At 49.4% G+C, this 11,901-nt stretch overlaps 1 protein-coding gene across 2 annotated transcripts in view; it reads left to right on the plus strand.

The window, feature by feature from the left end:
* Window positions 1-3,452, plus strand: part of LOC127220442 (thioredoxin domain-containing protein 11-like) — a 49,469-nt gene extending 46,017 nt beyond the window's left edge. For both annotated transcript variants that reach the window (XM_051182660.1, XM_051183277.1), the window contains one exon: window positions 2,730-3,452. In XM_051182660.1, the coding sequence (XP_051038617.1) occupies window positions 2,730-3,336 (607 nt within the window). In that variant the 3' untranslated portion in view covers window positions 3,337-3,452. The remainder of the gene's footprint in view (window positions 1-2,729) is intronic.
* The last annotated feature ends 8,449 nt before the right edge of the window (window positions 3,453-11,901 follow it).

An 11,901-nucleotide genomic window follows, 5' to 3' on the forward strand; every position in this document is an offset into this window, starting at 1 on the left:
AGATAGTGCTTGTATGATTTTTACATCCCTGCAAACTACATTAACTGTGCCTATTGCAGTCAGATGCCTGCCCTCCACCCATAGTGCAACCTGCCTAGCTTCCTTCTGCTGTGGTCTTACCTCTCTTCTTTGAAAGTAGAGGCTGGGATGTGGAACTTAACTTTCTTACACAGGGCTGTCTTAGCCAGTCCCCAAGACAGCAAGCAGTCTAAGCTGCTATGGAGGACATTGCAAACTGCCGATATTTGGACCAAGATTCTGGTGCATGCACCAGAAGGATACTTCAGTATTGTACAGGAAGAACTTCATTGCTTCTGAGGAGCTCTAACTAGCAGTGGGACCTCTTACCACCATGCTTTCAAGAGGACAACTTTTTGTTTTCTGTTCTTTTAGACCAGATTCTCACATATTTCTCATGCTGGTCTGAAACATATTTCTCATGCTGGTCTGAAACTTAGTATGTAACTCCAAGTGCTGAGATTAATGATGGGAGCCACAATTCCCAGATTAAAAGGACTACTTTTTAGAAGCAGTTTATAAATATTCTGTGTATGAAAGAAACAAAAACAGCAACATGTGACCTTAAAAAAAAAAAAAAAAGTATATGCCAGGCAATGGATGGCACATGTCTTTACCCCCAGCACTGGGAGGCACAAGCAGGCAGATCTCTGAGTTTGAGGCCAGCCTTGTCTACAAAATAATTTCTAAGACAGCCAGGGCTACACAGAGAAACCCTGAATCAAAACCAAAAAAAGAAGAAAAAAGTAGCCAAGTATGTCACATGTCACACTCTTATGATCCTAGCTCAGGGGACAGAGATGAGGATCACAAGTTCAGGGTCAGCCTGGACTACATATTGAATGAAACTCTGTCTAAAACAAACAGCTGACAAAATGGCTCAGCCGGTAAGAGTTCTGAAAATCCAATGGTGGAAGAAGAGAACCAACTCTTAAAAGTTGTTCCTTAATCCCCACAGGATCACCATTGCAGCTGTATACAAACATAAAATAAATGTAATTTTTTACAAAAGTGAATTTTTCTCTAAAAAATACTCAAGAGGCAGAAGCAGGCAGATTGCTGAGTATATGACCAATCTGGTCTACGTAGTGAGTTCCAGGCCAGCCAAGGCTACAGAATGCAACTAGTCTCCAAAACCAAAAACTGACTGACTGACTGACTGACTGACTAACTAAATGGTATGAAAGCATGACAATTAGGGAACCATAGCATTTCCCCAGCCTCTGTAAATGCCTCTAGGAGACACATTGAGGCTCACAGTTTTCTTTTTTTCTTTCTTTTTTTTTTTTTTTTTTAAAGATTTTTATGTTCATTGGTGTTTTGCCTGCATATATGTCTGTGAGGGTGCCAGGTCCCCTGGAACTGAAATTACAGACAGTTGTGAGCTGTTATATAGGTGCTAGGAATTGAACCTAGGTCCTCTGGAAGAGCAGTCAGTGCTCTTAACCTCTGCTCTCCAGCCCTGTAAATGGGTGTTTTGCCTATATGTATGTCTATGCGGCATGTGTGTGCAGTGCCCTCAGATTCCCCTGAGGCTGGAATTACAGACAATTATGAGCTATCATGTTGGTGCGGGAATTCAAACTAGCTCCTCTAAAAAGCATCCAGCACTCTTAACCATTGAGCTATCTCTCCAGCCCCTTAATGGTACATTAAAGAACCATGTTTTGGTTTTGTTTGTTTGTTTTCATTTTTGAGAGTCTCACTATGTAGCCTAGGCTTGCTTCAAACTTTTTATCTTCCTGCCTGAGGGATTGCAAATGTATGACACCATACCTGGTTAAAAATGCAATCTTGAAAAAGCTAATATTGAACATCCACTTAACTTATTTAACTCTTACAACAGTCCTGTGAGGCATATTTTACAGAGCCCACATCCCTTGTCTGAGTAAAGCATTGTGGGATGCTGCCTTTGGGGTCCTGTCACTTCCATTCCTTCATTCTCTGAGGGTATTGATTCCTGTCTGATGACTAACCTCAGGCAGAACTGTAGAGAGAGGTATTTTGAGTTATGTTGGCTAGATTGTATATGCACAGGTCAACATACCTGTGAGAGAAACTTTGGTGGCTATGTGGACAATTAGATGACAAGTTCTAAAAAAGGACCTTTCTGAATTAGAGCATGGAACAAAGACGTAGAGACTCCTTCGAATGTCACCATCCTCATGTCTGTGCTATCGGGACTGAGTGGCTATAATTCATCTTAGTCCCTTGGTTGGTTCATTTACCAGTAGCATCTGTCCAGGTGTAAGCCCAGTGTTCCCAGCTTAGGGTACAGTCTCCCTTAGTCAAGAACACTTTATGCTGTAGATATTGTGCAATAATTGTGTGCTGTTACTGGCTTTTTGTTTGTTTGTTTGTTTGTTTTTTTTCCAGTTTTACTGAGCACTTTTAAAAGCCCTGGTAACTGAGGGCAGCCCTGTCCAGGAACTTTGATCACTACCCATGTAGCTCAGACAGAGTAGCCACATTCTTCTACCTCTGTGATTCACTGGTTTTGGGCTAAGTATAGACAATTAAGTTCTGTCCTCAGGAACAGACAATCACTTTAAGTCAAATTACAATTGCAGTGCAAGTCTGGGGTACCTCACTCCACAGAGAACTGCTTGCCTGGGCACCACTTCTTTTCATTAAGAATTCAGCATCTTTCCCATTTGTCTCTGCATTGTGCTTATTGAGACCTTCACTTTTGACTTTCCCTTCCTCTCCAGAAAGGACCTAACTGTGAAATACCCTGGAGACCTCCCCATCACCCTTCCAAATCTGTTGAGGTTCATTCTGCATCACTCAGACCCTGCCTTGGCCCCTCAGGACTTTGACATCAGCCCTCCTACCCAAGAATGTGTTCAGAATGAGGCAGTCCTGCAGCAGGAACACATCTCTCACGTGGAGAATGCCATGCAGAAGCTAAGATCTGAGATGAGCAGCCTACGCCGTACACAAGAGAAGGTAGAGGGCCGGCTTTTTAGTGCCCGCAGGGATGGGCACCGCCTGCTACGCCGGCAGCGTGCTCTGGAGCAACAGCACAGGTTGCTCCGTCGCCACAGCCAGAAACTGCAGGCCCTATATGTGCAGAAGGCCCGTGAGCTTCAAGAGCTGGCCAGTGCCTCAGAGAACCCCCTCCCTGAGCACACATGGCTCAAGATCCTTGTGGCCACTATGGAGAGGGAGCTGGAGGGCCAGGGTGAAGCTAAGGAACCAGCCCCTCTGGAAAAGGTTCACCCCAACCACGCTAAGTTACCTGGTGACACCCCCCCACCTTCTACCACCAGCTCCACTCTGGCACCAGAGAGGAAGCATGAGAACAGGACAGAGTAACTTTTGAATGAGATGAAGGAATCAGAGGTGAAAACTGTACATTGGGAATATATTTATGCAAATTTTATTGAAATTTATTGTAAATAAAGATTTTTCTCAGTGGTCTAGAAAATGAACTTGAATGTCATTCAGCATTATTGTTCAGGAATGGCAACCCTTCCCTTCCACTTATTGCACAAACTTGGTAGCTTTGAGACACAACATTAGCACAGTCCATTTGAAGATTTATCTAGAAAAGTCAGTCCTTGCTTCAATGTCTGAGACCCTGGGTTCCTGCCTGCTCCCCAGGATGAAAGGCCGGCTTCTTACCAGAAGATCTTGCCACAAAAGTATCAGAAGAGAGGTCATAGCTTATTAACGGTTGGAGTGTATGCCCTGGTTTATAGTTAGTGATAAACAAGGACAGTTCATTGGTGCTATAGGTGTTTAATTTTTCTCCCTAAGACCTCTACTAGTGCTCCACGGTGCCTGAACTTAATTGGCAATTCATCCCACTTGATGGGCTGACTCAAAAGCCAAAGACATCCCTGGCAACTGGGGAGAAGACAGGAAGCACCCCAAAAGTATAACTGTGAGAATGTGGTGTCTGAAAAAGAGAAATGTCATTGGCATAGTGAAAGCTGCAACCTGTGTCTGACAGTGGACTGATTTGAGCATTTTCAGGAGCCAGGCTCACAATGAAAGTGTAGATCTAAGCTGTTCTTAGATCAGTGGACAGTGGAGCTAAAGGATCAGCAGTGTATAGGCTGCTGGCTGCAAGTGGAATTAGAGGTAGAAAGCTGGAAGTGTTGGGGGGGGGGATGGGTCAAAACCCTCAGCCTCTGCCAGCTCCAGGGCAGATCCCTTTCATACCCTCACTGCTTCCAGGTCCAACCCCAATCCAAGCCAGCCTAAGCAGCCTCTGCCGATGGCCAGTCCACCCGTTACTACCTCTTCCATGACTCAGCTATCTCACCTGGGTCCAAGAGTTTCTTAAGCTGTTTTTACTACAGCAGCCCACCAGAAGTGTCTTATCCCTACCTTTACAAATGGTCTTCCTTATGGCTGTCTCTCCTCACCTTAACATTTGACCCATAGCTCCCTTTGTAGGCATACACTGCTGAAAAGAGGTGTTCCCTATAGCTCCTCCCTTGGGCTCCAGAGAATGGATTAGTTCTCACATGCTTTTTAAAGCTGTGTTCAGCCTGGTCTGAAGCTCTCTGCTTCCTGCCCATGCTCTCCAGGGCCAGTACCTAGTCATCAGCAAGGATGTAAACACACTCGTGTTTTAATCAGAATGGTTTAGAATGGACTTAGAGTGGTGGATCAACAGCTTATAGGCATGGACTCAAAAGGATATCTAGGAGACACATTCTGCTGTCTCCCTGACCTATGAGCCAGGCCCTGAATTTGAACACCTGGTGGCTCTGTTGTAAATGCATACATGCAAACTAGAAATGATCTTCTTTGGCACATAGTGCCTTTAGAACTGGGTTGGGGGCTCAGTCTACAAAGCTCTGATGATCAAAGTGAAACCCAGTACCTAGCCAGTGGGCAGTCACTGGAGAGGAAAGGAAGCTCGCTTGTGAAAAGTTGGGAGGAAGACAAAGAGTTGACCCAACCCCTTACCCCCACTCCAGTGCAGAAAGTATTAAATACAAAAACAAAACGTTGCTTGCTTGGGCCAACTGGGTTTCAGACTTCAAGTAGCCGCCACAGGTTCTGGTGTTTCCAGAGGACTAGAACAGTTTCTGCAAGGCCTGTGCCGAAGGGATGTACTGGGCATGCTCATGAACAAAGGGCAAGAGACTGCTCCGCTAAGCTGCCTGGCAGCCTTCAGGACTCATGGGGACTCGTCCATCACAGGCTTCCAAACAAAGTACAGCAACTTCCTTGCAGTAACTGCCATCTGCACACACTGCTATTTAACAAAGCTGAAGCGATCAAAGGGAAGGGGTGTGGTCTTTCTACCCATTACTAACCAAGAAGAAATCACCCAAGCACCCCAGCTACTTAGCCTTTCACTTCCTTTCTATACACACATACAAGACCTTAGTGAGCTCTGCCAAGGGCACCTGGGGCCTGACCAGTCAAAGACTTCCATGGTCATGCCTAAGCCCACCATGAATACAGCCATCAAGCCAGTCCCATGGGCTCTATGTGGTATTTTAAAAAATAAGCAAGAAGGCTTAAGCACGTGCTTCTGGGCCTATTTACAGTTCACAGGTTGATTAGTTCACGAATTACAGTAGTAGCTCCATCAAAAACAGGCTCAGCTAAAACATTCAAGTAACAAAAGCACTAAGGGGCCATGAATCCCAGCAAGGTCAGGCCTGCCCACTGCCTGCAATGGGCAGCCCCACCAGGAGGCTGAGGGGGAAGGCCAGGACAGCTGGGATCCGCAGTCAGTGCATGCGATGATGAAGCCTGAAGAGACCATGCCAGCAAATGTCAACCCCTCTCGTAGAGCATCATGTCCGCTTCTGCCCTCTCAGTGCTTCTGGACTGGCTGCAAAGGGAACCAGGTCCTTCACAGCTCAGCTCAGCCATGTACTTCTGGGCCACTGGTGGTCATCAACTTGGCCTTTCTTTCCATGCACGGCCCCTTGGCAGAGTACTGCACCAGCAGAAAGGGCTCCTTTGTCTCGCCATCACCCACGATGCTCTCCTCATCCTCTGACTGGCTGATGCGCTGCAGTCGCAGGTAGCACCAGCAGCCCAGGATCAAGGCCCCCAGGGCAGCAATGGCGATGAGGATGACAATGACTGTGACCACCCCTGTAGTGGGGCTGTGGTCCATAATAGACATGGTTAGTGCTTGGAGGGACTTCTCTGGTGCAAAATTCTTGGTGTGGCTGGCTCAACGAGGCTGGAATTCAGGCTGCACAAGACGGTCCTGAAAGACAAAGTCAGAAAAGAGTATACAGGGCTCTGCAGGGGACTCAGCCACCCAGTGGCCCTTTCTGGGGTCTGTTTTTAAGTTCTTGAACTCAACTGGTTCGGCCTTCAACCCTGTGACAACTGTGGGATTGCCTTTCCACTGTGTCTGCCCAGATGCTCACCCAGCCTACTTCCCCCAGCTACTTCTGACATCCAGGTGTTTCCGCTGTCAGTAAGTTATTCTTGTGGGAAGGGAAATGGGCACCATGACAGTTGAGGCAAGGGGCTCCACGAGGACTGGCCACTAATTTGGTTCTTCTGTTGAAGGTATACTTTTTTTTTTTTTTTTTTTTGTTTATTTGTTTGTCTTTAAAACACAGTCTCACTCTGTAGCGCAGGCGATCTCATACTCATGATTCTTTGGCCTTAGCCTTCTGAGCCTTAGGATCACAGGCCTGAGCCACCATGCCTAACTGGAGCTTTAGAAGACAGTACCAGTATGTGTCTAGTAACTACTGAACCATGAAGCTAGAGAGGAAGGATCCAAAAGTAGATAAACAGCATCAGTTCCTGTGTGTGTGTGTGTGTGTGGGGTCAGATAACACATAATGTCTCAACCTTTAAGGTCTCTAGGGTCTCAGCTTATCAGACCCAGGCAAGAGATCACAATAGCCAACAGCTTTTGCCCTTTGGAGCTGTGGCTGATCTGTGAAGACCCTGGTTTTCAGGAAGCCCATGGATATAGAGCAGGCAAGCAAAAGTAAAGCATCTCCTGAAAGACAGGTACTGGGGAAAGCTTCAGGGAAGGTAGGAAGGGTGGGGTAGCTGGCTCCTGTTTGTGCATAGCTTGGTATCTAGTACAGGAGTCAGATTACCAAGAGGTCAACACTCCCAAATGTCTGTCCAGGTATGGTCACATCAGAAGCACAGGGGACCAGGTGCTCTGGTGTACACTGGCAGGGGACAGCATTCATGGCAGGGGAACAGTACTGCTAGGGCTTGGAAGGCATCATCCTGTAAGAGTGGCAACAGGAAGTGAGTGCCAACTAGGTTCAGGTATGCTGAGGTATACTAGGGCAGATAGCTGAGATGACTCCATATCACAGAGCCCAGTCCTCATCTGTAGACAAGGTTTTGAGTGGCAAAGGAGAACTAAGCTGTGGGATACACATGGCCTATAGAATCTGGACTCCAGTTTCCCTCTCAAACCTCCAGGGCTTACTTGTTATCCCAAAGCCAGCCTGCCATGGCCCTCAGGATCAGGGCTTTGCTACAACAGCCTCCAAATCCAGCAGGCTGCTACAGTGTCTCAAGGCCCCCCACTTTATTACTAATGCCAGTCAGTAATGGATACCAGTGTGCTTAGAGGAATGAAGATGCCAGAGGAGTGTTCTGCACAGGCCAGGCACAACCTCCGCTGAACAAGTCTTGAATGTCTAAAGTCTCCCCATCCACATACTGGGCAGACAGTACAGATTCTCCCTCCAAACAGGATAGAACATACGTGCTGCATCCTTGAGCAATAATCTCCTTATTTAAAAATGATTCACCCAACCCATTCAACCATAGAGGCTACCAGGATCAGCCCCCCCCCCCCCACCAGAGGTCACAGGCAGCCAAATCAATGCCCCAAGTGTGGAACCCAGGAACCAGGCCCCAAGCAGTACCACCTTTATCACCTGAGTCTAAGCTGCCTGGGTCCCACTTGAGTGGGTCCCTGTCCACTCTTGCAATCAGAGCACACTGGATGTGCCCAAGTGTTTATAGTGACTGACAGTGTGTTCCAATTCTGGCCCAAGCTCCCCACCTTGTGCCCTCCAATATCCTCCTGGGTCCAGGCCTTTGACCCCACAGTTCTCCACTCCCTGACCTTGATCACTAGGTCTCAACTGGGGGCAATCGTGCACCTGACCACACCTGGTAAGCAGAGGTCAGTGACTCTGCTCAACACCCTTTAAGGTATAGGACTACTCCCAAATCTCAACACAGAATAGCCGGACCCCAAAAGGCACCCACATGGAGGTGGAGGAAAAACCCTGACCTAGTTTACACTAACTCCAGGAGGGAAGCCTCTCCAACCAAAAGGCCAGGGGGGCTCCCTCCCTGGCAAGGCCACCTAGCCCCTGGCCTTCCCCTTCCCCCAAAGCTGCATGTCTCAAGAATGGTGGCTCTGCTTGCTCTGTAGCCTGGCACCTACTCTGTCAACATCAGTTCCCACAGTCCACGCGGCCAGACCACATAGGACACCCAAGGTTCTGCCTCCACCTGCCTTTCCTCCCGTTGTCTTCTGGTCAGGAAGGGGAAGTGTGTGTTTTGGGTCTGGGGTGGCTCTGGGACAGCAAGTGGAAAATCAAACAATGGTACCATGATCTGAGGGAAACAGCTGTCCTGGGACTAATGAGGAAGCTGAGGCATAAACAGTTCCAGCCAGAGGGACCTCAGGAGAGCAGGGATGACCTCAAACTCCTGTCCACTGTCCTGCCCCAGGCCTGGAGGGAAACATAGCCAGGTATATGGCTCTGACCTCTGAGCATAGATTCCTGAACCAGCCTGGCCTGTGGCCTCTGATGAGCCCCTGATGGGCTTCTTCTTTTTTCATTTTCAAATGTTTCCTGAGAAGTGATCACAGCCTGACACAGTGACCTTAAAAGGGAGAGCTCTTCAGGTTATCTCACCCTCTGCTGGAAGCCTGGCAACTACCCATGCCTCCTAAACTGTCCTGTGGCTGCCCCCTTCCTTAGTACTGGACTGGGAACTTTCCCAAGGGTGACTCTTGGGGCTGCTTCCAGGACTCCAGATGCTGCCTCTTCCCATGCTGCCCAGCCTGCACCCCACACACACCCCAGTCTTGCCTGAGGCTCTCTGCTGTCTGCAGCTTCCTGGTTAGGGAGTATTTTCCTGGCTGTTCTCTCCTGACCTGTGGCCTCCAGAGAGTCTAAGAAAAGGCCAGTGTCCCTCATGTTCACAGCTATGCCCCACTGTCCTGCCACTAACACACAGTGGGTGCCCAGTAAAGGCTGGTTGAGTGTTCCAAGCCTGGGTGTGTGATGAGTTAAAAAAGACCTGACTCTCATGGGGATCAGTCAGGGCACCCTTGTGCCAAGCTAGCCCCCTAACTCCAGACTATTCCTCAGCACAGGCTCCCATGCCTCCCAGCAGCCTCTAGGGAAAGAGGATGTGAGCCAAGTTCAGGCAGGGACTAGGCATGGCAGTGGTCTCTAACAGGTCTGAGCTAACTTAGTGGTTCTCAACCTTCCCAATGCTATGATCCTTTAATATAATTCCTCAGGTTGTAGTGATAACAACCATAAAATTATAACTGAAGTTTGCCACTGTTATGAAGAGTAATGTAAATATGTGTTTTCTTGTGGTCTTAGGTGACCCCAGTGAAAAGGGTCATCTGACTCCTAAAGGTCACCACCCACAGGTTAAGAACCGCTGAGCAAACTCAGGGACAATAATAGAGAAGCATAGTCCAGAGGAAGCTGGGACACCCTGCATCTGGCTCTGCATCTGCAACTCTCTGCACACCACTGACCCGTTTCATCCACCAAGGCCTATGGGTCTGGGCATAACACAGCCCAGTGAAGGACAATCCCAGGACCACTTCAGAGCAGTCACACCCCAATCCACCTTATCTCCTCTTTACTTGCCTTGATCATCCCAATCTGCAGATGAGGAAACTGAGGCCCAGGGTCAGGTAGAGCACAGGTCATACCACATCCCTTGTTGGAAGCAATATCAGTGACAAGTTCCAGGTAAGCACTGGTCAGCACGGGCCTGGCACTCCACAGCCATTCCAGTTTGCAATGCTTGAGAATTGTTGGGCCCAGAGCATACACACAAAATGTCAAAATGACACACAGTATGACCTTTGGGAAGGGGTCTCCCTAAAATTCAGACTCTCCTTAGGTTTTCCTTGGTGAGGGTCTCTGTTACCCTTACCTCTTAATGGGATCCCTAAACTCACCCTTCACCCCACCATTCATGTTCAGCCCAGAGTGTACATCAGGCAACAGGGCAAGCTGAGTCCCCTCTGTACCCACAGCAGACTGTCCCTGATGATCTCCCTTTTCCCAAGGCACAGATCCTGGCCTGGATCCAATGTCACAAATAGCCTCTTCTCTAGGGACACCCCACTACCTGATCACTTCACTGGGTACATGATGAGGGCTGCTGAACTCAGCTGGACACCAACCACTCTGACCCCACCTGAAGCCTCTACCTCCTAGGGCACTCCAAGGGAGCTCTAAACATAGCCGTGTTTTCAGGGCCAGCTAATGCCCAGGAGCTTCCAGCACTGTCCAATCTTCCAACAAAGCCACCTGGAAGTATCCTCTTCGGGGGACTCCATGCCAGAAGTATTTCCTGCCCCAGGTTTTGTTCTGCCAAACCCTATCAGGCACAGGCACCATCACCAGCAGCTTCTGCCATCCAAGAGCTTAGATCAAGGAGGAGCTAACAACCAACATGGCTGTGCCTCCTCTCCCCCCCTACCCTTCACCTTCCCCTCTAGAAACCTGTTCCAGATGCCACCCCACTGCCAGATCTCATGGCAGGAGAGGAAACTAGAGCTGAAAAGTTTGGGGACTGTCCCAAGGTCAGCTGCAGTCTCATAGCCCAGGCCTGTGTCCTGCCCCTCCTGTGTAAATCACTTGCCCAGCACTCTTCAGAGTCCTATTTAGCCATGCCACTTCGGTAGTGATACAACAGCAGATGCTGAAAAAGTTCCTTGGTGTCGCACTCTTGAGCTCAACATCTCATGTAGATCTCTCCAAAATTTCTGCCTCAGAACAATTCTAGAGTTGTTATTCTTCCCACTCGACAAATATGGCTCAGAGAAGTTAAGTCAGCTGCCCAAGGTCACACAGCTTAAAAGTGCGGCTATTCAATTCAGGCAGCCTGGACCCTAAATAACCGATTTCAAACCTGGTTGGTTCTAAAACGTCATCTACCTGACCCGTCTCCTCTCTCCTGGAAGCTGAGTGCAGTAAATCGTGTCTGACCCCTTCCTAGGAGATAGTCTAGGTGACCTGGGCTGAGGACCAGACACTGATGACAAGCGCACCATTAGCTCCCGCACTGCACGCGGGCGGCGTGCAGGCGCGGTGCCAGGCGACTCCGCGTCTCCTCCACTCTAAAGAAGGAGTGAGCAAGGAGAGGCGTGAGGGAAGCAGGGGCCCATTTAGGGGACGACAGCTGCAGAAGAAGCGACAGCTGAAGAAGACGACAAATCAAGTCCGCCTGACCCAGGTTTTTTTTTTTTTTTTTTTTTTTGGTGGGGGGTGAGGGGCACGGCAGACCAGGAGTCAAGCCCACTGCCTACCGGACCTGGGTCCAAACGCTGCGGCTCGGCCTCAGTTTCCCCACCGCCGAAGCGGACGCCAAATGTTCCCTGGGCTCCCATCCCCCTTGATCCCATCTTGACCACGCTGGGACGCTGCCAGCAATCCTGTCGATGCAGGGAGTGAATGTTCTGGGCAGGCCGGAGGATCGGCGCAGGACACAGAACACGCGAGTCGCGGAGAGGGAAAGACGCCCCGCCGAGCAGCCTCCGCCCCCCACCTCCTTTGTCCCAATCGCGCTGCGGAGGACAAAGAGCCCCCGCCCGCGCGCGGCGTCCGCGGCGCCGACCCGCCAGCGCCGCACCCCGGCCCATTCGGCTCGTCCCTTCCCCCTCATCCGCCCGCCCTGCCCAGTCTTGCT

This window comes from Phodopus roborovskii, unplaced genomic scaffold (genome assembly GCF_943737965.1).
Source record: "Phodopus roborovskii unplaced genomic scaffold, PHOROB, whole genome shotgun sequence".
NCBI lineage: Eukaryota > Metazoa > Chordata > Mammalia > Rodentia > Cricetidae > Phodopus > Phodopus roborovskii.